This window comes from Mobula birostris, chromosome 4, assembly GCF_030028105.1.
Source record: "Mobula birostris isolate sMobBir1 chromosome 4, sMobBir1.hap1, whole genome shotgun sequence".
Classification (NCBI taxonomy): domain Eukaryota; kingdom Metazoa; phylum Chordata; class Chondrichthyes; order Myliobatiformes; family Myliobatidae; genus Mobula; species Mobula birostris.
Window position 1 is genome coordinate 20,751,802 of NC_092373.1, and position 26,370 is coordinate 20,778,171.

At 41.5% G+C, this 26,370-nt stretch overlaps 2 protein-coding genes across 7 annotated transcripts in view; one reads left to right on the forward strand and one right to left on the reverse strand.

Moving 5' to 3' along the window:
* hps3 (HPS3 biogenesis of lysosomal organelles complex 2 subunit 1) overlaps window positions 1-386 on the reverse strand; it is a 74,760-nt gene extending 74,374 nt beyond the window's left edge. The window contains 1 exon segment of the mRNA XM_072254992.1: window positions 318-386. The gene's annotated coding sequence lies outside the window, so the exon portion shown is untranslated.
* A 305-nt stretch (window positions 387-691) lies between these two features.
* Window positions 692-26,370, forward strand: part of LOC140196202 (transmembrane protein 145-like) — a 57,445-nt gene continuing 31,766 nt past the window's right edge. For 3 of the 6 annotated variants that reach the window (XM_072254993.1, XM_072254997.1, XM_072254995.1), the window contains exons 1-4: window positions 692-789; window positions 15,258-15,332; window positions 18,142-18,219; window positions 22,066-22,152. In XM_072254993.1, the coding sequence (XP_072111094.1) occupies window positions 697-789; window positions 15,258-15,332; window positions 18,142-18,219; window positions 22,066-22,152 (333 nt within the window). In that variant the 5' untranslated portion in view covers window positions 692-696. The remainder of the gene's footprint in view (window positions 790-15,257; window positions 15,333-18,141; window positions 18,220-22,065; window positions 22,153-26,370) is intronic. The other 3 variants (XM_072254996.1, XM_072254998.1, XM_072254994.1) reach the window with 2 other exon arrangements.

Sequence of the window (26,370 nt, forward strand, 5' to 3'; positions counted from 1 at the left end):
GGTTGAGGTCTTTTTTTGTAATGTTTTTACCATACAATAAAACGTTTTCATTCTGAAGACAATTTAATTGGTTCTTTAAATTATTTGTTAGAATTACCACTGAGAATTTTGAATCTCTGGCGTCAGATTGGGTTTCTAAGCTGTAACTGCGCCTTTTTTGCCTATATCAACAACTCGCAGTTAATAATTTTCCAACTGGATTCAACTAATATTGGATTAAAGATGATTTTTTTTTATATTTAAAGATGAAATACAGGAAGAACGTTGATCACATGAACTAGAGTCTTGTGATGAGATACATTCAGCCACCTCCTTACCAGCATTTGTTACACCCGAATATTTTGTTGACTGGTTTGCGTAAATGTCCGTCAAGGCAAGCCTGGCGTTTATCCTGGTCACTGTGTATATCGTTTATTGGTTATATTTGCTGTCAATCAAGAGGCTAGCAACAACACGAATTGTTTTATAATCAGATTCAATGTCTGTGCTAAATAATGAGTAAAAATAAATCCACTGAGATACTTACTTGAAAAATTAAGAGAAATCTGATTGTTATCGCGTTTTGGGAAGGACTTAAGATATTTGATTGGTTAATATAGATGTCAATCATTATTGAAATTAGCCAATTAATAATTTCCTGGTACGTAACGCATAAGCTTCCGTAGTGACACCGTGCGGGCAGGAGTTGTTGAGGGGATGAGGTGGTGGGCGTTGTACTGGATTTTGTTCCTCTTTTGTTTGCGGTTAGTTAGTGGCAAATTCGAAGCAGGAAAGTTAGAGACGTATAAGGTAACATCCTAATATTAATATTTAAATAAGAGTAGAGTACGGTAGAGCCAGAACGACGGGCGGAAAATGTCACGTGACGCGTTGAGGCCGATATTAGCTTTCCAGTTGGAGGATAAGTGTCTGCTTTATGTGTATTTCAAACGAAATAACTGCTATAAGGTTCCCATACCGCGCTACTGATCTATTTTTGGTGCATTGTCTGGGAGATAAAATTAAATGTGTACAAAAATGGATATTTGAGTTGGTGTTGAAAATAAATCTCCATCTTTCCCTAACGAGAAATTCTGCAGATGCTGGAAATCCAAGCAACACTCACAAAATGTTGGGTAACCCCCTACTTTTGCCTGACCTGCTATTTTGTTCCATCTTAACCCTGTTCTATCAACTTTATATACAGTTTTGATTGAGTAATAGCGCTAAGAATGAGTATTGCCGGCCCACCTTAACTTATTTAAGTTTATCTGACGAAATTATACCTGAAGGAGTATGGTCTGGGACAAGGGACTAGACGCTAAGGACTGTGAAGTGGAAACTATACAACACACACAAAATGCCGGAGGAACTCAGCATTTTGTGTGTGTTGCTTGGATTTCTAGCATCTGCAGATTTTCACACTTTTGTAGTAGGAACTATCTTTATTTAATTAGTGGATAGCATTCTTGGTTCTGAGATGGAAGGTCACATTCTAGTGTTACAAGACCACAGGTTTCGTTCACTATGGACTGTCAGTGATATAGCTATTAATGAAATTTTGTGAGTGTGCCTCTCCACTGCCCCAAGATGGTGATACTGAATTCCAGGTGAAAATATTCTTTGATTACTTTTACTACCAGTAGCTAAGGACATTTAAGAAGAAGAAGAAGAATATCTTTATTGTTATTATTGTGGAGCAATGAAACACAGGTTAGCAGCTCAACGTTTTGCAGCATGACAAAGAATATACACATAAAATAAACTCTAAAACCTCAGGAGTGCAGTCCAAAATTAATAGTATATGGATGGGGGGGGTAGGACTATTGCACACCTGCCGTTCCTGGAAGTGTGATGCATTTAGCTGCCGCCGTCTTAGGAGGGGGGCAGGAGAAGGGAAGCGGGTGTTATACATTTCACTGCTTGTGGGTAGAAGCTGTTAAGGAGTCTCTTTGTTTTCATCCTTAATGCTCTGTATCTCTTCCCAGAAGGTAGAGGGGAAAACAGGTGATGTCCAGGATGAGTGGGATCCTTTGAAATACAAGTAGCCTTCTTTTGAAGTCTGCCAGTATAAATGTCTCTGAGGGAGGGTAATGTTGTGCCAATAACCCGCTCTGCTACCCTCACCACCCACTGCAAGTCCTCCCTGTTCTGTTCTGTGCAGCTGGCAAACCCACACTGCACAGCAATACGTCAGGAGGCTCTCTATAGTTGTCCGATAGAAGTTGATCAGCGGGTGATGAGGGAGGAGAGCATGCTTTAGCTTCCTTAGGAAGTAGAGCCTCTCTTGGGCCTTCCCCACCTGATAAGAGATATGGGCAATCCAGGTGAGGTCAGCCGAGATGTGGACGCCAAGGAACTTGAAACACTCTACTCTCTCCACCTCTTTCCTGTATATGTGCAGAGCAGAGTGCTCGACGGGCTTTGATTTCCTGAAGTCTACTATCAGCTCCTTGGTTTTTGTGATGTTCAAGTCCAGGTTATTATGACAACACCATTCTGTCAAATGCTGTACCTCCTCCCTATAGGCTGTCTCATCACAGTCTGATATGATACCTATTAGGGTGGTATCGTCAGCAAATTTGACAATGGTGTTGGTGGAGTGAATGGTAGAGCAGTCATGGGTGAAAAGAGAATAGAGGATGGGGCTGAGAGCACACCCCTGTGGTGTACCGGTGTTCAGGATGAGAGTAGATGATGTGTGTTCTCCCATCCTGACACTTTGGGGTCTGTTACTCAGAAAATCCAGTATCCATGAGCACAGTGAACTGCCAAGGCCCAGGTTCCTCAATTTCTGCACCAGTTTGTAGGGGATGACTGTATTAAAAGCTGGGCTGTAGTCCACAAACAGCATTCTTACATAGGTGTTATCCTGATCCAGGTTTGTAAGGGCTGTGTGAAGAGCTGTGATGACTGCATCCTCTGTCGATCTGTTTGCACAATACGCAAACTGGTATTTATCAAGGTCAGCAGGTATGGCAGACTTAATATAAGACAGTATGAGTCTCTCAAAACATTTCATGATGATAGGAGTTAGAGCAACTGGACGATAGTCATTAAGGCAGTTCACTGTACTTTTCTTTGGTATGGGTATTATTGTGGCGACTTAAGGCAGGTGGGGACTACAGACTGTAGTAACGACTATATTCTTCCCCCAAGTTGAAATGCTTCATTGTGGATAAAAAACTGGTAAATCTCCACACACTCCTCTGGAATCACATTCTTTCTATAGTCAACTATGTACAATACTGCAGCTGTGACCTGACTAATGCTTACGTTAGTGCCATATCTTCCCTGCCCTAACATTCACTGGTCTCTATGCCCCCTCCACCACCTTATCTACACCTCTATTGTCACCTTCATGGATATTTGGACTTCACACCAAAGACTTTCAGTTCCTCGGCCTTACTTTTCATTCTGTATGACTTAACATATTAGTTTATTTGATGCCATCTGAGTTTGAATTCTCCCCAATCGGTGAATGGGAATGCAAGAAGATTCAGCGACTTCACACAGGTCTGTGATTGAAGAATTAAAAAGCAGCACTTTGCAGCAGTTTTCAGAGTTTCAACTGCACCCAGTCAGCGAGCAGGTTTCATTAGCAAAGGCAAATAAAAATAAGGCAGGGGCAAGTGGAACAGCCATTGTTGGAGTGGGCCAGTGTTAAGAGTGGGGAAGCTGTGGCTCATCAGACTTGGGCGAGGTAAGTATTTGGTAAGTTTCTTTGTCTTTATTCCTCATCTGTTAGGGCACAGTTAGTGCAGTGAGAGTGACTCCAAGGGCAGTGTTGTGTTCTTTGTGAGAGATGTGGGAATTCTGGGAGACCTCCAGCCTCCATGATAACCACGTTTGCAGCAGGTGCTTGGAGCATCAGCTCCTCTGAGAAAATGTTAAGGACTTGGAACTGCAAATTGATGACTTTTGGCTCATATGGGAGACTGTGGAAGAGATATGAGTTACAGGGAGGTAGTCACCCCTAGGTTGCAGGAGACAGGTAACTGGCTGACAGTCAGGAGAAGAAAGGGGAAAGGATGGCCATACAAGAGTACCTGTGTGGCCATCCCCATTAATAATCAGTATATCATTTTGGGTACTGTTGAGGGGGACGACCTACTTGGGGGAGCTGCAGTGACCAGATCTGTGGTACTGAATCTTGCATTGTAGCTGAGAAAGGGACTGCAGTGGTAATAGGAGATTCCATAATTAGAAGAATAGAGATGAAATTCCATGAACACGATAGAGGCATGAGGATGGTATGTTACCTCCCAGGTGCCGAGGTCAGGGATATCTCGGATCGTGTTCATGGCATTCTAAAGGGGGAGAGTGAGCAACCATAAACCTTGGTACATGATGACAACAACAATGGAGGTAGGAAAGGCAAGGAGGTCCTGAAGAGAAAGTTTAGGAAGTTAGGCTAGAAAGTTGAAAGCAGGACCTCCAGGGTAGAAATCTCTGGATGTTGCCTGTGCCATGCACCAGTAAGGGTAAGAATAGCAGATAAATGCGTGGCTGAGAAACTGGTGCAGGGGGGCAGTGGTGAGGCTTCTGAATCCTAGGTATCTCTTCTGGGGAAGGTACGGCCTGTACAAAAAGGATGGGTTATACCTGAACCTGAGGGGAACCAATATCCTTGAGGCGGGTTTGCTAGTGCTATTTAGGAGGGTTTAAACTAATTTGACAGGGTTTAGGAACTGGAATGATAGCCTGAGGGTAAGGCAGTTGGTTTACAAACAGAGGCAGTGTGTAGTGAGACTGCTAGCTGATAGGTCAAGCTGATGATAGGGCAAAATTGCAGTCAATAAGATGAGTTGCGATGTAAAAAGAGGAGAAAATCAAAAATGGTGACAAAAAGAGGACTCAAGCAACACAAAAGTTGCTGGTGAACGCAGCAGGCTAGGCAGCATCTCTAGGAAGAAGTACAGTCGATGTTTTGGGCTGAGACGCTTGGTAAGGACTAACTGAAAGAAGGGCTAGTAAGAGAAGGTGTTATATTTGAATGCACAGTATATGGAATAAGATAGATGAACTTAAGGCACAGTTAGAGGTCGGCATATATGACATTGTGGGCATCACTTACGCGTGACTGATGGAAGATTATAGCTGGGAGCTTAGCACCCAAGGATATACATTGTATCGAAAGGACAGGCAGGGAGGCTGAGGGGGTGGGGTGGCTTTGTTGGTAAAAACATGAAATCAAATAATTAGAAAAAAGTGATATAGGTGACATAGGAAGGTGTTGAATCGTTGTGGGTAGAGCTAAGAAACTGCAAGAGTAAAAAGACCCTGATGGGAGTTATATACAGAGCTCTAAACAGTAGCAAAGATGTAGACTACAGCTTACTATGGGAGATAGAAAATGCATGTAAAAAGGACAATGGTACAATAGTCATGGGGGATTTCACTTTGCAGGTAGATTGGGATAATCAGATTGGTCTTGGATCCCAAGAGAAGGAATTTGTAGAATGCTGACAAGATGGCTTTTTAGAGTAGCTCGTGGTTGAGTCCAGCTGTTCTGGATTGGGTGCTGTACAATGAACCGGAATTGGTTAGAGAACTTGACGTAGAGGAACCATTAGGGGAGAAATAATATGATAAAATTCACCCTGCAGTTTGAGGGGGAGAAGCTAAAGTCAAATGTATCAGTATAGAGTAAAGGGAATTACAGAGTCTTGAGAGGAGCTGGCCAAAGTTGATTGGAAGGAGGGACACTAGCAGGGATGATGGCAGAGCAGCAATGGCTGGAGTTTCTGAGAGCAATTTGGAAGGCGCAGGATAGAAACATCCCAAAGATGGATAAGTATTCTAATGGCAGGATGACACAACCATACCTGACAAGGGAAGTCAAAGCCAACATAAAAGCCAAAGAGAAGGCATATAATAGAGCAAAAATTTGTGGGAAATTAGGAAGCTTTTAAGAACTAACAGAAGGCAACTAAAAGTTATAAAAAGGGAAAAGATAGAATATGAAGTTAAGCTAGCCCATACTATTAAAAATGATACCAAAAGTTTCTTCAGATATAGAGGGCAAAATAGAGGTAAGATTAGATAATCGGACCGCTGGAAAATGATGCTGGAGATGTTATGGGAGAATGGAAATGGTGGATAAACTGAATAAGTATTTTGCATGATAGTTCACTGTTGAAGATACCAGCAGTATGCCGGTCATTGGAGAGCATCAAGGGGCAGAAGTGAGTGAAGTTGCCATTGCTAGGGAGAATATGCTTGGGAAACAAAGGTCTGAAGGTAGATAAGTCACCTGGACCAGGTGGTCTACATCCCAGGGATCTGAAAGATGTGGCTGAAGAGATTGTGAAGGCATTAGTAATGATCTTTCAAGAATCACTAGATTCTTGCATGATACTAGAGGACTGGAAAATTGCAAATATCACTCCGCTATTCAAGAAGGGAGAGAGGCAGAAGAAATGAAATTATAGGCCAGTAAGTGTGACCTCAGTGGTTGGAAAGATGTTGGAATTAATTGTTAACGATGTGGTTTTAGGTTATGTTGTCTTGGGGTACTTGGAGGCACATAAATCAGGCTGTAGTCAGCATGATTTCCTCAAGGGAAAATCTTGCTTGGCAAATCGGTTGAAATTCTTTGAAGAAATAACAAGCAAAGAGGAATTGGTGGATGTTGTGCACTTGGATTATCAGAAGGCCTTTGACAAGGTGCCACACGTGAGGCTGCTAAACAAGTTAAGAGTCCATGGGATTACAGGGAAGATACTAGTATGGATAGAGCTTTGGCTGATTGGCAGAGGGAAAGACTGGGAATAAAAGGAGCCTTTTCTGGTTGGCTGCCGGAGACTAGTGGTGTTCCACAGGGGTCTGTTTGGGACTGCTTTTTACATGTCAGTAATCTGGACGACAGAATTGATGCTTTGTGGCCAAGTTTGTGGTCAATACGAAGATCAATGTAGGAGCAGATAGTGTTGAGGAAACAGGTTGCAGAAGGATTTAGGAGAATTAGGAGAATGAACAAAGGAGTGGCAGATGGAATAGTGTCAGGAAGTGTATAGTTATGCACTTTGGGAGATGAAATAAAAATGCAGACTATTTTCTAAATGGAGGGAAATTTCAATAATCTAAGGGGTAAAGGGACTTGAGAGTCCTTGTGCAGGATTCCCTAAAGGTTAATTTGCACGTTGACTTGATGGCGAGGAAGGCAGATGCAATGTTAACATTCATTTCGAGAGGACTAGAATATGAAAGCAAGAATGCAAAGTTGAGGCTTTTTCAGACATTGGTAAGATCTCACTGGAGTTTTGAGACCCTTATCCAAGAAAGGATATGCTGATATTGGAGAGGATTCAAAGGAGGTTCACAAAAATGATTTTAGGATTGAAAGGCTTATCATATGAGAAGCTTTTGAAGGTTCTGAAAGTGCCTGTACTCACTGGAATTCAGAAGAACAAGGGCGATCTTATTCAAACATATCGAATGTTGAAAGGCCTCGATAGAGTGGATGTGAAGAGGATGTTTCTTGTGTGGGGAGTCTAAGCCCAGAGGACTCGGCCTCAGAACAGAGGGATGTCAGTTTAGAATGGAGATGAGGAATTTCTTTAGCCAGAGAGTGATGAATCTGTGGAATTCATTGCCACAGGCTGTTGTGGAGGCCAAGTCATTTGGTATATTTAAGGTAGAGGCTGATAAATTCTTGATTAGTTAGGACATGAAGGGCTGTGGGCAGAAGGCAGGAGATTGGATCTGAAAAGGAAATTGATTAGTCATAATGGTAAAGCAGACTCAATGTGACAATTGGCCTAATTCTGCTCCTATATCTTATGGTCTTATGGCTGTCTGACGGTATCCTCATTTATCGGTTTAAATTCTGTCATTACTTTGCCATCTTACCAACTGGTCAGTATTGCCCTAGAGTCTCAGAATACCTCCTATCAACAGTGTTTCCAATTTTGTCATTTGTGAGTTTACTAATCATACCTCCCACATGCACATAATATAAGTACAGCACAGGAACACACCATTCGGCCCACAATGCTGTTTCGAACCATCTAAAAAGCAAATCAAAAACACCCAAACACTAATCCCTCCTACCTAAAATGTCCATATCCCTCCATTTCCTTACATTCATGTAACTATCCAAGTGTTTCTCAAAAAGCCACTAATTGCATAATACCACCATACCAGGCTGTGCATTCCAGGCATCCACGACTCTAAGTAAAAAAACTTATCCCTCACATCCTGCTCGAACCTTCAATGTGTGCTCTCTGGTATCAGACATTTCAACCCTGAGAGACAGATACTCTGTCTACTCCATCCATGCCTCTCATAATCTTATGAATATCTATCAGATCTCCCCTCAGCCTCTGGCACTCTAGAGAAAACAAACCAGCCTCTCACGATAGCACATGCCCTCTAAATCAGGCAGCATCCTAGAGAACCTTTTCTGCCCTCTCCAAAACCTTCCTATAGTGGGGCACACTGAACTACGCAATACTCCAGATGTGGCCTAACCAGAGTTTTATAAAGCTGCAATATAACCTTTTGACTTTTGAACTCAGTGCCTCAACTAATAAAAGCAAACATTCCATAAGTATTCTTAACCACCTTATCGACCTGTGTGACCGCTGTCAAGGAGCTGTGAACTTGGATCCCAAGATTTCTCTGCTCAGCAATACTGTTAAGGATCTTGCCCTTAACAGTGTACTATCTCCTTGCATTTGCCCTACCAAGGTGCAACACCTCACATTTATCTGGGTTAAGTTCCAACTGCTCATTGCTCTATATCATACTGTATTCTTTGCCAGTCATCTACTCTCTCATCTGCAAATTTACTAACCCACCCATCTACATTTTCTCCAAGTTATTTATACACATCACAAACAGCAGAGGCCCCAGAACAGATTCCTGCCGAATACCACGAAGATTTAAAACAAACAGCAAGGGTACCTGCACCTTCATAGTAAATGGTATAAGACCTTACAATATAGGAGCAGAATAATCATTTCTACCTACAGTGCCAATAAAAAGTATTTACCCACTTGGGAAGTTATGTTTTATTATTTTACAACATTGAATCACAGTGGATTTGATTTGGCTTTTTTGACACTGATCAACAAAAAAGACTCGTGTCAAAGTGAAAACAAATTTCTACAAATTGGTCTAAATTTATTATAATTATTAAACACAAAATAATTTATTGCGTAATTACTCATCCCCCTCGAGTCAGTATTTAGTAGATGCATCTTTGGCAGCAATTACAGCTTTGAGTCTGTGTGGATAGGTCACTTATCAGCTTTGCACATCTGGACACTAATTTTTTCCCCATATTTCTTTACAAAACTGCTCAATCTCAGATTGCATGGGGATTGTGAATGAATGGCCCTTTTGCAAATCCAGCCAGAAATTCTCAATTGGATTGAAGCCTGGACTCTGACTTGGCCACTCCAGGACAATAACTGTTGTTTTTAAGACATCCCTGTATAGCATTGGCTTTATGCTTGAGGTCATTGTCTGGCTGGAAAACAAATCTTCTCCCAATTCACAGTTCTCTTACAGACTGCATCAGGTTTCCCTCCAGGATTTCCCTATATTTTGCTGCATTCTTTTTAGCTTCTACCTTCACAAGCCATTCAGGGCCTACTTGTAGTGAAGCATCCCCACAGCCAACACTATGCTTTATGGTAGGAATGGTGTGTTTTTGATGATGTGCGGTGTTTGGGTTATTCCAAGCAAAGCATTTAGTCTGATGGCCAAAAAGCTCAATGTTGGTTTCATCAGTCCATAGAACCTTCGTCCAGCTGACTTTAGAGTCTCCCACATGTCTTCTGGCAAACTCTGGCTGAGATTTCACGTGAGCTTTTTGAACAGTGGCTTTCTCTTTGCCACTCTCCCATAAAGCTGCAACAGATGAAGCAGCAGGGCAACAGTTGTTGTATGCACTGTTTCTGCTAACTCAGCCCACTGAAGCTTGTAACTCCTCCAGAGTTGTCATAGGTCTCTTGTTGGCTCCCCTCACTAGTCCCTTTCTTGAACAGTCGTTAAGTTTTTGAGGACAACCTGCGGTAGGCAGATTTACATCTGTGCCATATTCTTTCCATTTCTAGATGATTGACTTAACTGTACTCCAAGGGATAGTCAGTGACTTGGAAATTTTCTTGTGTCCATCTCCTGACTTGTGCTTTTCAATAACCTTTTTTGGAGTTGCTTGGAGTGTTCTTTTGTCTTTATGGTGTAGCTTTTGCGAGGATACTGACTCACCAGCAGTTAGACCTTCCAGATACAGGTGTATTTTTTACTGCATTCAATTGAAACACCTTGACTGCACATGGTGATCTCCTTTTAACTAATGATGTGACTTCTAAAACCAATTGGCTGCACCAGTGATGATTTGTGTGTCATATTAAAGGAGGTGAAGATCCTATGCAATCAATTATTTTGTGTTTTATATTTGTATTTAATTTAGATCACTTTGTAGAGACCTGTTTTCAATTTGACACAGAAGAGTCTTTCCTGTTGGTCATTGTTTTTTTTTAAAGAAGCCAAATTAAATCCCTGTGATTCAATGTTGTAAAACAATAAAGGTGAAAACATCCGGGGGGGGGGCGGGAAATACTTCTAGGCCCTGTATACGGCTGTTTCATTGACAGCTCAAGGGTAGCAGACATTAGGTGTACTTCCCCTTAAAGGAGGGCGTTAACTCACTCCATGTATTACTCTCAGTTAGATTTCTTTTCATGTTGACTGAGTTTTGAAGAGCAAGTTACACAGCGTGGGAAACAGGCCCTAGAGCCTGCCATGTCCATACCGACCAAGTTTCCTTTTCGAGTTAGACCCATCTGGCTGCATTTGAACAATATCCCTCTCAACCAGCGGTTCCCAAAGTGAGCAATATCACCACCCCTCCCCCGGAGGCAGTGTGGGGGGAGCTGAGTAGCAAGGGGGCAGCTGAGGAATTAATTTAAGAAACGAATTAGTTCAGTATTTGATTCTCAGTGTCTCATAATTGAATATGATGACCACGTGATCACTTCGTCTCTTACTAACCCACTGTTCTCTTAGACGATGGTTCACAAAGTGTGTGATATCGCACCCCCCACCCCCGGGGGGCAGTGGGAGTTTCTAAGGGGGCGATAAAGTAAAGGGGCGGTGGGGTTCAATCAGTAGTTTTAAACTCCACTGCCCTGGGAAAAAGTCGTGACTATATATCCCTCTGTGAGGTCAGCCCTCAGCCTTCTAAGCTCCAGGAGGAAAAGCTCAATCCTATGCAGTCTCTCCTTGTAACTCATGCTATCCTGTCTGGAACATCCTTATGAACCTTTGTTGTATCATTGTTCTTAATGACATTGTTCATAGAGTGAGACAACCAGAACAGCTCACAAGCCATTGGGAGTAGTAGTTCCTCTCATGAGGTTCCTCTTTTCCTCACCTACCACCCCACTAGTTACCTTGTCCAGCACATAATTCTCCATAACTTCCGCCATCTCCAACGGGATCACATCACCAAGAAGATGGTTCCCTCCTTCCCACTTTCCGCTTTCCTCAGGGATTGCTCCCTACGCGATCCCCTTGCCCACTTGTCCCTCCCCACTGACCTCCCTCCTGGTACTTATCCTTGTAAACAGAACAAGTGCCACACCTGCCCCTACACGTCATCTAGGTGAGGCAACACTTCACTTGTGAGTCTGTTGGGGTCATCTAATGTATCCAGCGTGGCATTCTTTAGTTTGGTGAGACCCAATGTAGATTGGGAGGCCACTTTACTGAGCACCTATGCTTAGTCTGGCAGAAAAAGTGGGACTTCCCGGTGGCCACCATTTCGCTTCTACTTTTCATTCCATTCTGACATGTCAGTCCATGTCCTCCTCTAACTGCCACGATGAGGTCACACTCCAGTTGGGTGAGCAACACCTTGTTTTCCTTCTGGGTAGCCTCCAGCCTGATGGCATGAATATCAATTTCTCAAACTTCCGAAAATTGCCCCCTCTTCATCATTCCCCATTCCCATTTCCCTCTCTCACCTGCCCATCATTTCCCTCTGGTGCTCCTCCCCCTTCCCTTTCTTTCATGGTCTTCTTCCCTCTCCTATCAGAGTCCCCCTTCTGCAGCACTTTATCAACTTCCCAGCTCTTTACTTCACCCCCTCTCCCTCTCCCAGTTCATTAATCACCTACGTTTTTGTACTTCCTCCCCTCCCCCCTCACCTTCTTACTCGGACTTCTTCCTTTCCAGTCCTAATCAAGTGTCTTGGCCAGAAACATCGACTGTTTATCCTTTAACATGGATAGTGCCTGGCCTGCTGAGTTCCTTCAGCATTTTGTGTGTGTGTTGCTTGGGAGAAGTAGTATTACATTTTAGTGGACTACAGTACACTCAGCTCCAACAACCTGGGTTCCATTCTGGCCTCTGTCTGATTTTCATGTTCTTCCTGTGACTGTGTATTTCCTCTGAGCACCCAGGTTTTCTCCCACATCCTAAAAAGAACATGCAGGTTTAACCACTGTAAATTGTCCCCATCATAGTGTGGTGGCAGCATCACTAGGAATGTGGGAAGGATCAATCACATGGACTGTCAATGAGCTGGCATTGACTCTGTGGCTTCCTATGTTGTAAAGAAATATGGAAATTGAATATTTGGTCTGCAAAGTGTGGAATACAAGAGTTGTTGTAATATGAGGGTGACACAATAGAATAGAGGTTAGCATAATGCAATTGTAGCACCAGCGATTACCGACCAGGGTTCAGTAACTGCTTGTAAGGAGCTTGTGCGTTCTTCTTGTGGCCACATGGGTTTCCTCTGGCTGCTCCAGTTTCCTCCCACATTCCAAAGATGTACATTTAGGGTTTGTGAGTTGTGAGGATGCTATGTTGACGCCAGAAGTGGCAACTTTTGTGGGCTGCCCAGCACAACCCTCTCTGATTTGATTTGATACAGGCATTGATCGTGTGGATAGTTAGAGGCTTTTCCCCAGGGCTGAAATGGCTAGCACGCGAGGGCACAGTTTTAAGGTGCTTGGAAGTAGGTATAGAGGAGATGTCAGGGGTAAGTTTTTTACGCAGAGAGTGGTGAGTGCATGGAATGGGCTGCCGATGGCGGTGGTGGAGGCGGAAACGATAGGTATTTTAAGAGATTCCTGGATGGCTATGTGGAGCTTAGGAAAATGGAGGGCTATTTTTAAAGCCTAGGTAGTTCTAAGGTAGGGACATGTTTGGCACAGCTTTGTGGGCCGAAGGGCCTGTATTGTGCTGTATGCTTCTATGTTACACATTTCACCGTATGTTTTGATGTACACGTGACAAGTAAAGCTGATCTTTAATTTTTTGAGGTCAGTGCTGGATAATGCCAGTCATTCTGAAACCATCCAATGTGAATGTTACCATTTACTGGGAAGACAGAGTTCTCGTTTACTCACCAACTGAAGTCTTCTAACTGATTGCTTATCCTGTGAATGTTTGACAGTCATGTCTTGTTTCTGCAGTTCTATGTCTGTCACATGGAAAAACTGATAAATTAGTGGGAATATCTGTTTTTAATTAAATTATTGTCAACAATTGTGGAATGATGCGACTTCTACTTGTGAGTAGCCAGAACATTAATGGAGCCTCATGCATCTTAAGCAGAACATTGTTTTCAGTGGTAACTATTTTTAGTTGCAGCCCTTTTAAAAAGGATGCCATTTTAATTAGTTTTTTTAGGGTTGTTAACCAGGGGATGTCCATCGTCTCTTTATGTACTGATTTGAGTCTTTGAGATATATCATCATTGGATAATTTGCTTTGATATGCTTTTGCATTTTATTTATTTTAAGTGCAGTAGTCAGTTGAAAGATTTCACCTTACCTCCTGTCCTGACACACATCACTTCAAGGGTCTTCAGGTTTTTTGAGGAGATTTTGCCAGATGCTTGCTCTTAAAGTCACTTGATATTGTCAGCTGTTTGATAAGGCCACCTAGAAGTCATTTGGAACTTGGACCATATTTGTTTTAGGAATCTTGATAGATTCCCTCCTACTTCTGTAACAAGTAGGAGCTAAGGAGTGTTCCGGTCACATCTGTAATAAGACTTAAAAGTTCAAAGTAAATTTACTATCAAAATATGTATACATATAGTACAAATTCCAAAGACAGGCTTTAAAGTTATTTATACCACCGCAGAAAGAGACATTTATTCCTACACGTCTGTGTTCTGCACATTTTCTTCACTTCACCGAATGGGCATCACCTTCTAATCTCCTTTCCCACCTTGTGTTTATCTCCTTCCCCTTACATGTATCTCAAAGTCACAGTAAATTTATTATCAAAGTACATATATGTCATGATATACTACTCTGAGAATAATTTTCTTGCATGCATTTACAAGAAAATAAAGAAATATAACAGGATTTATGAGAAAAAACTACACATAAATAAAGACTGCTTGTCTTTATTCATCTCTTTCTGTAGACTTTAGATGGTAATTGAACTCTTCTGAAGGTCATTTCTAGTAATGCTACTTGAGAGAAGAGTTATACTTTGCGTTGGAGTTGAGGTGTGTAGAAACAAAGGTGGGAAATGGGTCAGAAGCAAAGCGGTAGATGTAAAAGTGTAAAAACTAATGGGGAGAAATAAAAATATGAAATCTACAGAAAGGAGAGATGAACTTGCATGAAGGCCTACCTATATGAAGCCAACAAAGATTACATTGTACAATGCCAGTGGTACACAGAAGAAGTTTTTATTTCAGTCAAGTTTTAATTCACAATCTATATATAGTAAAAGTCTGATAACCTACGATCTAGCAATTGGAAATTGTGGTGAGCCAGATGCTGAACCAGGTAACGTTTCACTCACTGGCGCTCTGGTTCCCACTCTCCCTCTAGCACACTAGGGTCCCAGTTCCTATACTTGCTTACCACTTGCTGGAGCCCTAGATTTCATATTCCTTTTCAATTCACCTGGTTCTCTAGAAAAATTAATTATCACATTATGTAAAATGCTTTTTTTTTAAAAAAAAGTGAATAATCTGCCAGTTTGGCCCAATAAAGTCCTGATCATGTTACATTATTGGAGTTTTACTGTGTATTTCTGTGATGAACAAAATAAAAGAATCAGATGAATTGTGGAATTATATCTAGTCAAATAAAGTCAATCTTTAAGCTTTTTATCTTTCATTTGTATCTTGAATATAAGTGTACTTGGTTAAGCAAGAATGCACATACTGGCAAATTAATTTGTCTTTTAATTTTAATTATTTCAGAGCTTGCATGGGATTTTTGCAGTATTCCTTTTAAGCAATTTTCTGTTTTGTTACTAATGAAATTGTTTCATTTTTGTTTCAGAATTGGGTTTTCTTGACCAAATTTTGTTTCCTACCTGAAAATGGGCAGATCAGTTACTATATAAGATATCCCATGGTAAGTGGAGGCACCAAGAGACTGCCGATGCCAGTATCTGGAGCAACAAACAATGTGCTGGAGGAACTCAGCATGTCGAGCAGCATCTGTGGGGAAAGAAATTGTCAACGTTTCGTGTCCTAAGCAGGGTTCTGACCGGAAACATTGACTATACCTTTCCCCTCGCAGATGCTGCATGACCTGCTTAGTTAATCCCGCTGGCTGTTTGTTACCCCAAGGTAAGTGCTAAATTAAAACATCCTAAAGTTTTGATATTTGTGAGAAAGACAGGAAATCCTGAAGTATACCAGTGAACTGATTGACTAACAGATCCAGTAATGAACCAACTGGTTAGTTGGCCCAACAGTGCATGAAGTAACTTACAAGAGGTTTACTTTTTTTATTTCTGTGTATACCTTTGTAATTTTTGACTAATTTAATGTTCAGTCCAGTACAACTAAATATTAGAGTTTGCTTAGGAGTGATTTTAATGAATTAAACTTTTACTTGCCTGAGCTGTCTGCTTTTTTGTATGGAGGAACTCAGCAGGCCAGGCAGCATCTATGGAAAAAAAGTACAGTCAAAATTTCAGGCCGAGACATCTGGATTTCCAGCATCTGCAGATTTTCTCTTGTTTCTGCTTTTTTGTATCTCCATCTGTGAAAATCACTTCCATGTCACCCTGTGGTATGCTTGCTTACTGTTCCAAAGGGCCATTAACTGCATTGTCTGAAACCTATCAGTACGCAGTTGGTACAGGTTGAGTACACCTTTTCCAAAATGCTTGGGGCTGGTCGTGTTTCAGATTTTGGAATATATAATGAGATAGTTTGGGATCACCATCATTTCGGATTCTGAATTTATGTGCTGCTGGTAAGAAGTCTTTATCTCATACTTGTTCATCACACATATGTGCTTAACAGCTTCTACTCCGGGACAGCTTCTTCCCACGGGCTATCAGAGTGATTAATTTACGCTGATACATTTGTATTTCTAAGCTATATTGACTGTTCTGCTGTATATTTTACTGTACATACTAATTATTACAAATTACTACAATTTGCACATTGCACATTCAGACGTAAAGATTCTTACTCATGTATGTGAAGGATGTAAAAAATAAAGTCGATTCAATTCTATTCAGCAGTAAAAATTATTCCATACCATTAACATAATGAAACTATAATGTGTGCAGGGTAACAAAAACAGCACAGCAGCATTGGGAGAATACCTGAATCAGCTGTTGAACATTAAACAAACAATGGCAGGCTTTGTCTCCTCCTACAATGCAGTGTTTTGATTAAAAGGTTACAGTACACTGTATTTGTAGATTACTGTAGTTTATTTGTAGTGTCCTGACGAAGGGTCTCGACCTGAAACGTCGACTGCACCTCTTCCTAGAGATGCTGCCTGGCCTGCTGTGTTCACCAGCAACTTTTATGTGTGTTGCTTGAATTTCCAGCATCTGCAGAATTCCTGTTGTTTGTAGTTTACTCTTTTAGGTTTTATGTAAGGTATAAAACAATCAGCTTTGCAGACTTGTTCTGGTGTTAATTTCATCAGCGACGATCTTTGTAAACTTACCAATGAATGTCTCTGATGCTTCCTGACCAGCAGATGCTTTACCTTTAAAATTTTTTTTAAATCTTAAAAAATTTAATTCAGTGTCTTTTCTTAAATTTCTGCAATTCACCTGCTGAATATCCCCAATTCAGTTCAATTTTCAGTTTGTTGCGATAGGTCTTTGCTTGTTTCTTGATCAGCATCTATTAAGCGCCATATGTTCACTCCAACGTTGACAAATTCACTCTTTCAAGTCACGATTGAGACCTTCATTTTTCACTTTAAGCAGTGTTTTTATATTGTTCACTTACTTTTGTTGATTATATATGTGAAGTCACTTCTCTGAACTGCCTTGCGTACAGAGACTTGCACATTGCCCTGGAAGCTTCCCAGTGCCTTGTGGAATTTTCCATTTGTGACATCATGTCAAGCTTAAAAATAACGGATTTTGGAATTTTGGTTAAGGGGTGCTCAACCTGTACGGATTTCCTGAATCTTAATATAGTTTCTAAAACAATAACTTTCAAGCAGCTGGATTGTGTAAGATCAGGCAGATCACTGGTTTTACTCACTGCTCAGTGATAGTCTCCATTGACTTGAGATGGGTAGAAAGCTAATCAACCATGCAGCCAATTCCAAGTGTTAAGTTGAAATTCCCACCTCCTCCCCCACAAATTGCGATGTGTTTAGTTTGGTTCATGCTCAGTTTTTGTCTTTTTAATACTGACCAACCATTTACTTTAGAAGAGAACTGTTTAGAGAATGAATGTACCAAAAAAAATTGTATTTAGTGTAAGTGATTGCAATTCTTAGATTTTCTTCCACTATTCCACGGTAGCATTTGATTTCCACTGCAGGTAGAAATTGTGATGATTGATAAACCTAAATTTAGAAAGGGCTTCTGTAAAACACCAGACACACTAAAGCAGTGAGAGTGGTTTTATTTTAGCAATATTAAAAAAAATCAAATGATTGATGATATCCAAAATGAACTTATTTAAAATTGCCGTTCACATACCAGTTCACTAAGAATGACAACAGTTAAACTAGTTCACTCCAATGACTGCCTGTACTGTTCAGGATTCACCACTAGGAGGTGCTTTACAGCTCTGTGTAACAATGATAAGGAATTTAATTATGAAAAATCAAATTTGCAGTAGATCATGTTTGTAGGATATCATGCAGTCTGTTATATAATAAAGTATTGTAAAATATTTGAAATATAAAAATTTAACATTTCTATTATGTATTAAAATTATTTCTGAAGGGAAAACATGAAGTAAATTTGCTATTTTACTATGATGAGAAGAATCAGTGGCACTCTGTGTACAAGAATAACTCAAAGGTAGGTCTGGTGACAAAATGTAGTTTAAATAAACATATTAGGAAAAACAGATAAACTATTTGACTGTTGGTAAAGTAGCTTTTTCAGAAGCAAGTGAAAGTAATCCCTGTGAGCAGTACACACAGTGTAGTGCATTTATTTAACACACGTTTACTGCCACAGAGTGTAAAATGTCGCACTCTGTTTCAGCAATGTTTGGAGTTCTGGCAAAAGTTTACAAAGATCTGATGCAGTTTCCAGGCCTTAGAGGTGGCAAGGATTGTTGAGGATGTTGACTCTTAGATCAAATTCTCACTACGTGCAAGGTTTGTTGATCGCCCACATTGTAGTTGTGTGTTCCTACAGATTGTGAATATCAGGATATTAAAAAAATAGCAGCAGGAGTCTAGTAATTCCACATGGTCTGGTGCAGCAGTTTGAATACACAGGAAAGCAAGAAGCTGCAGAGGGTAGTGTAACCCTATTACAGTGCCAGCAATCCTAGGTTCAATTCCGCAGTTCTCTGCAAGGGGTTTGTCAGTCTTCAATGAAGAAAATCATTCTTGCACTTTTAATTTTGTCGTTTTACCAACAAATAAACAATAAAGTTAAAGTATTTACACTCTAATATATAAATAGTAAGTATGACTGTATTACGAAAACTAGTGTTGCCATAACTTTGGGCTAAATATGAACTCTTAAACACTGCTCCTTTTGGCCATTCCTCCAGATCTTGTCTTTGCTTTGAGGTTCATTTTCTTGCAGGTATTCTTTGTAGAACAAAGAAATAAGCAAGTTGAAGAAAAATGGCGCACAAAGACTGACAGACAGCCAGTGTGCAAAGGAAGACAAACTGCAAATGCAATAATATTGAGAAGATGTGTTGTAGAGTCGTTGAAAGTTAGTCTATAGGTAATGGAATCAGTTCAGAGTTGAAGTGAGTGAAGCTATCCATGCTGGGTCAGGATCCTGACGGTTGAAGGTTCATAGCTGTTCCTGAACCTGCTGGTGTGTGAACTCAGGCTCCTAAACGTCCTTCCTGTTGGCAATAGCGAGAAGAGAGTGCAGACATCCCACCCTGCATAAACTCATTTCAGGGAGGTAGCACCATCAATTTGCGGGAGACTCTGGGAGAGATGGGATGTCTGCAATAGAGTAGCTCCTTAGCAGCCAGCCAGCTAGTTTAAATAACGTTAGCTATGCTAATGAACGAATGACACCTGTTAAACTCACCTCAACATGTCTTTTACAGTCTTAACCCACCATGGGCAATAGAAAAGTCACTGTTGCAAACAGTGCAGCGAGCAACACTGTCATTATTTTTGACCCCTATTAGGCAGGGGTACACTTTAGTGTAGTCTGGGGTGATGTACGTTTTATATTTTCTTCTTTTTTTGGAACACTCTGCCATGGCGTGCTCTCTCACCCCTCTCTCTCCCCCCCTCTCTCTCCCCCCCTCTCTCTCCCCCCCTCTCTCTCCCCCCCCTCTCTCCCCCCTCTCTCTCCCCCCCTCTCTCTCCCCCCTCTCTCTCCCCCCCTCTCTCTCCCCCCCTCTCTCTCCCCCCCTCTCTCTCCCCCCCTCTCTCTCCCCCCCTCTCTCCCCCCCCTCTCTCCCCCCCTCTCTCCCCCCCTCTCTCCCCCACCCTCTCTCCCCCCCCTCTCTCCCCCCCCTCCCTCCCCCCCCTCTCTCCCCCCCTCTCCCCCCCCTCTCTCTCCCCCCCCTCTCTCTCCCCCCTCCCTCTCTCTCTCCCCCCCCCCCGGCTCTCTCGTGGTCACTCTCACGCTCGCTCTCTCTCAAAAAAATTGATTTCCGGGACATTTTATATAATTTGCAGGCATCAGGGAGCCACTATTAATATGCGGGAGACTCCTGGAACTTCCGGGAGAGGTGGGATGTCTGAGAGTGTGGCCTGGATGGCAAGGGTCCCAGATGAGATGCTGCTTTCTTGTGGCAGTACTCCTTAAAGATGTGCTCAATGGTGGGGATTGGAATGATGCTTGGGATTCTGTGGAGATTTATCTTGCTGGAGTAAATGACAGGGAAAGTATAATTTACCCAAATGGCCTCTCTTAAAGTCTGAGCCAAGAAAATGTTGTCAGGAGCAGCAGAGGCATATTTGATTCAGTAAGAATTTGTAGATAAGGATCATGAACTGATTTAGAGTTCCCTATCAGGGATCTTGATGAGACATTTTCTAACACCTGAACTGCTACTGTGATTAAATCACTGTACATAGTGTAGACCAGTGGACCCATTGCTTAGTGATATTGGTCCATGGCATAAAAAAGTTTGGGAACCCCTGTTCTAAACTATTTGGTCCAATTTCTCGACAAAGCCCTGCAGTTCATGACCAGCAAAAAGAGCTATTAAATTTACTTGCAAGGTCCTGGAAAAACAAAGACATGCTGAAAATCAAAGAAGTAGAACATTTCAAATTGATGCAGAAAATAATGGTCAGGCAGTGTTTGTAGAGAGAAAAACATTTGTAGAAAGAATAACATTAGAAGGATGCTTATTGTACAAAGTGCTCAAAAATACTAAATATTAAATCTTAAACGAGGGCCGTGAGAAATCAACTGGGGGGAAATTGTTCATCTGCCCCCGGCCTCGTCCAGGTAGGCAAGAAATGGATCCCAGATAGCCGAAAATGTTTTAATTGAATTGGCTCTCAAGAACCTAAGTTTCTCCATCTGTATGACTGAGATCATATCAGCCATCCATCTCCGAAAGGAAGGGGGAGAAGGCGATTTCCATTCCCTCAAGATAAGTCTTTTGGTGACAATCATCCCCAGCATCAGAGACTGTTGTAGGGCTACAGGGAAACAAATAGTAGATTGCGAGCAGCCAAATATAGCAAGACCAGCTTCCAACGGGAAGGATCTTTTATAGGCCTTTGAGTACCAGTTGAATATTTTGGATCAAAATCCAGTCAGTAATGGGCAAAACCAAAAGGTGTGTGACAACGTGGCTTCCGTCCCTTGGCGAGACAGAAGGGTAAATCCTGTGCAATTTAAGTTTAGAGTAATGGAGACGGTGGACAACTTTAAACTGGATCAGTTGGTGCCTGCTGTTAACAGAGCAAGCCTGTATCATAGACAAACACTTATCCAGGCAGCTTCTGATAATTCAATGCCCAACTCCTCTCTCCAGGCATCTCTAATCTTCACAGTAGACGCTACAGTGCAATTATCAAACAAACATACAAACTTAGAAACGAGATGCCTGGAGTCAGGAGGGTTCTTTAAAATATCAAAAAACATATGTTTCCCTGGAAGGATTTCAAAATTACAAATCTTAGATTGAACGTAGTGTCTAATTTGCAAATAATGAAAAAAGTGTGAATGAGGCAGCTCAAATTTTTCTTTCAGCAGACTAAATGTTGCAAACCGTCCCTCTATGTACAGGTCTTCAATAGAAACTAGACCCTTCTCCCTCCAAGCATGGTAAGTTTTATCTGACCATGAGGGTAGAAAGGAGTGATTGAAACAGATTGGTGTTTATACAGAGGTCTCTGGTAAATTCAGAGCACTCCTAATCTGATTTAGAATTCTGACGGAATTTTTCAAAACAAAACTCAAGCTTTTTGAAGTCCCAGGCCTCTCTGACTTGGAGAACAGCATGGCTGGCAAGGAGGAATTGACAACAGAGTTGGACTCCATACATAGCCACAAGGGAGCCCCAGCTTGTTTTATTTTTAATATTTTTTATTGGTGATAGTTAGTGGCCATTGACCTGAAACTTAAACATTATTTTTCTCTCTATAGTGTTTCTCTGTTCAGTTGCTGTCTGTTGAATATTTCTGTTTTTATATAGCATTACCTTGTTCTGTTATTCATACTCACTTTAATCTGAAAATGTTCAATTAGAGCTGTTGGAGTAAAGAAGCAGTGGCTGCCACTGGAAATAATCAGCTGTTGAACCTCACTCATGACTTTCCATTGTCCGGTTGCCAGGTATATATTCAGTATTTATCTGTAGTTATGTGCACTGTGATGAATGGTAAATGAGGAAAAACAAATGTTCTTTCATCATGTAGAGTAGGTAGCATATTTGGGGAAAAGGTGGGGGAAATCATTAACAACTACAAAGAGAAGTGACCATAGCCGTGTGATTCAAATTTTTAACAGCATAATCGAAGACCCCATCCCCCTCAGACATTTCTCCTACCCTCTTCCATCGGGCAGAAGATACAGAAGTTTGAAAGCACGTAGCACCGGGCTCGATGCATCTATCCTGTTGTTATAAGTCTATTAAATGGTTCTATTATAAGATAAGATGGCCCCTTGATCTCACAGTCTACCTCATTATGATCTTGCACCTTATTGTTTACTTGCACTACACTTTATGTGTAGCTGTTATACTTTATTCTGCATTCTCTTATATGCTTACCTTGTTTTACCTCCATGCACTGTGTGATGATTTGATCTGTAAGAACACTGTGCAAGGCAAGGTTTTCACTATATTTCAGTACATGTGACAATAATAAAACAATTTCATTTCAAGGAATGCATGAGGATAGTTAAGAGCAATTTAAGATTGACCACACTAACAGATATAGTCTACAGCCTATGTTATGTAATAAAGAAGAGATAGTCATAGTCATACTTTATTGATCCCGGGGGAAATTGGTTTTCGTTACAGTTGCACCATAAATAATAAATAGTAATAGAACCATAAATAGTTAAATAGTAATATGTAAATTATGCCAGTAAATTATGAAATAAGTCCAGGGCCAGCCTATTGGCTCAGGGTGTCTGACCCTCCAAGGGAGGAGTTGTAAAGTTTGATGGCCACAGGCAGGAATGACTTCCTATGACACTCTGTGCTGTATCTCGGTGGAATGAGTCTCTGGCTGAATGTACTGCTGTGCCCACCCAGTACATTATGTAGTGGATGGGAGACATTGACCAAGATGGCATGCAACTTAGACAGCATCCTCTTTTCAGACACCACCGTGAGAGAGTCCAGTTCCATCCCCACAACATCACTGGCCTTACGAATGAGCTTGTTGATTCTGTTGGTGTCTGCTACCCTCAGCCTGCTGCCCCAGCACACAACAGCAAACATGATAGCACTGGCCACCACAGACTCGTAGAACATCCTCAGCATCGTCCGGCAGATGTTAAAGGACCTCAGTCTCCTCAGGTAATAGAGACGGCTCTGACCCTTCTTGTAGACAGCCTCAGTGTTCTTTGACCAGATATGCACATTAAGTAGGGCAAAGAGCAAAATACATGCAGCTATCAAGGCTGCGAAAGAACAATATAAGGAGTAGGTTGAGTCAGAATTCACAGTGAATGGCACAGGTGATTTATGGCGAGGGCTGCATACTATCGCAGACTTCAAAGCCAAACGGTGCGGTTCTGCCAACATCACGGACTCTCTCCCAGATGAACTGAATTGCTTTTATGCTCGGTTGGATGTTGCTAACTCTGAGCCCCTGAGGAAAGCCGCCGCTGCAGCCTGCAACCTGGTCATCTCTGAGATATACAGATGTTTCCAACGAGTGGACAGTCGCAAGGCTGCGGGACCAGACAGCATCCCAGGGCAAGTACTCAGGATGTGCGCAGCACAACTGGCAGGTGTGTTTACTGTTATTTTTACTCTCTCCCTCTCCCAGTGCAGAGTGCCCTCCTGTTTCAAATTATCCACCATTGTACTTGTACCAAAAAAGACCCAGGTAACATGTCTGAACGACTGGCGTCCTGTGGCACTCACCTCAATAATAAGAAAAATGCTTTGAGAGGCTGGTCAAGTATCTGCTAATGCCAATGAATTAGAGCAGATGCGAAAATCAAGTAAGGCAACATTGTTTATATTGTAAATAATTTAAATTGGTAATTGAGAAGAATGTACAGTAGATGTGACAATGCTCTTTAAGAGGGTGAAAACTTGAGAAATTAGAGTTGATAATAACATAACACAAACAATGATGGTAAACTAAAAGAGAAACCTTTATAACCATATTCAGCCCAAGATAAGTATTATTTACTTACTGCACATTATGCCCTTGGCATTTAGGGCAGCAATGAGGGTCTGCCGTCTCTGTGTGTCTTTGGCTATCATCTCTATTGTGTCCCAGGTGAGGTTCAGGGTCCTCATTTCTACCTCTATGGTACAGCACCATTGTCTTTGGAGATCTTTCAGGATAAATATGTTCCACTTAATAACAAACTGGACACCAAAAGCTTATGGGTAAATAAAGACACAAGAACAAGATGGCATAGAATTAGAGCAGGAGAGAGCGTGATAAGAGAGAATACAAAATGAGTAGTAGAAAAGTCAGAGGAGCATGAATATAATTTTCTACATCTACATAATTACATAATTATAAAGGAACAATGGTTTAGGAATAAGATTATTAAGACATTGACAGGATCAAATCACAGACTGCAACAGCAAAATAGCAGAAATGTTAAGTAATTATTTCAGCTTTTGTATTTATCAGGGGACAAGTCAGATGGATGTAAGATAATGAGATCTGTCAAATAGAAATTGAGTTATTTTCTAGCTAATGAAGAGAACTGAATGAATTAGATGGAAGGATGAAATCTCTTTTTCTTCTTGGCTCAGCTACTGTCACTTTTGTTTTTGATTTGAGTGTAGATAAGCAAGGAAACTTTATTTCAAAATCAAACTTGATTTTCTTTAAATTATATAAAAGCAAAAATTTATACAAAAGAAACAATGAAAAAGAAAACTAATGCGTTCATGATCATTACATTCAGTAGTGTAAACTTTTAAAAAGAAAAATATACCACCATGCCAGTCGTGTGTCTCTCTGGGGGTGATCTGCCCTTTTCATTGTTATATTGTATATATTCTCTGATATTAAATGGAACAAGTGAACGATTGTCCGAGGGGCTTCTCCACTCAACTCTGGCCCTCCGTGTGCAGAAATGGAAGGAACCTATACTGTGATCTTTTCCCACAGAGCCTTAGCATTGGCTGCACTAAGTTTTAGTCCAGTCTGTATGTAGAAACATAGAAAATAGGTGCAGGAGTAGGCCATTCGGCCCTTCGAGCCTGCACTGACATTCAGTATGATCGTGGCTGATCATCCAACTCAAAACCCTGTACCAGCCTTCCCTCCATACCCCTGATCTCTTTAGCCACAAGGGCCATATCTAACTCCCTCTTAAATATAGCCAATGAACTGGCCTCAACTGTTTCCTGTGGCAGAGAATTCCACAGATTCACCACTCTCTGTGTGAAGAAGTTTTTCCTAATCTCGGTCCTAAAAGGCTTCCCCTTTATCCTCAAACTGTGACCCCACGTTCTGGACTTCTCCAACATCGGGAACAATCTTCCTGCATCTAGCCTGTCCAATCCCTTTAGGATTTTATACGTTTCAATCAGATCCCCCCTCAATCTTCTAAATTCCAACGAGTATAAGCCTAGTTCATCCAGTCTTTCATCATATGAACGTCCTGCCATCCCAGGAATCAATCTGGTGAACCTTCTTTGTACTCCCTCTATGGCAAGGATGTTTTTCCTCAGATTAGGGGACCAAAAATGCACACAATATTCCAGGTGTGGTCTCACCAAGGCCTTGTACAACTGCAGTAGTACCTCCCTGCTCCTGTACTCGAATCCTCTTGCTATGAATACCAGCATACCATTCGCCTTTTTCACCACCTGCTGTACCTGCATGCCCACTTTCAATGACTGGTGTATAATGACATCCAGGTCTCATTGCACCTCCCCTTTTCCTAATTGGCCACCATTTGGATAATAATCTGTTTTCCTGTTTTTGCCACCAAAGTGGATAACCTCACATTTATCCACATTAAATTGCATCTGCCATGAATTTGCCCACTCACCTAACCTATCCAAGTCACCCTGCCTCCTCTTAGCATCCTCCTCACAGCTAATACTGCTGCCCAGCTTCGTGTCATCCGCATTGGAGATGCTGCATTTAATTCTCTCATCTAAGTCATTAATATATATTGTAAACAACTGGGGTCCCAGGACTGAGCCTTGCGTTACCCCACTAGTCACTGCTTGCCATTCTGAAAAGGTCCCGTTTATTCCCACTCTTTGCTTCCTGTCTGCCAACCAATTCTTTATCCACATCAATACCTTACCCGCAATACCGTGTGCTTTAAGTTTGCACACTAATCTCCTGTGTGGGACCTTGTCAAAAGCCTTTTGAAAATCCAAATATCCAA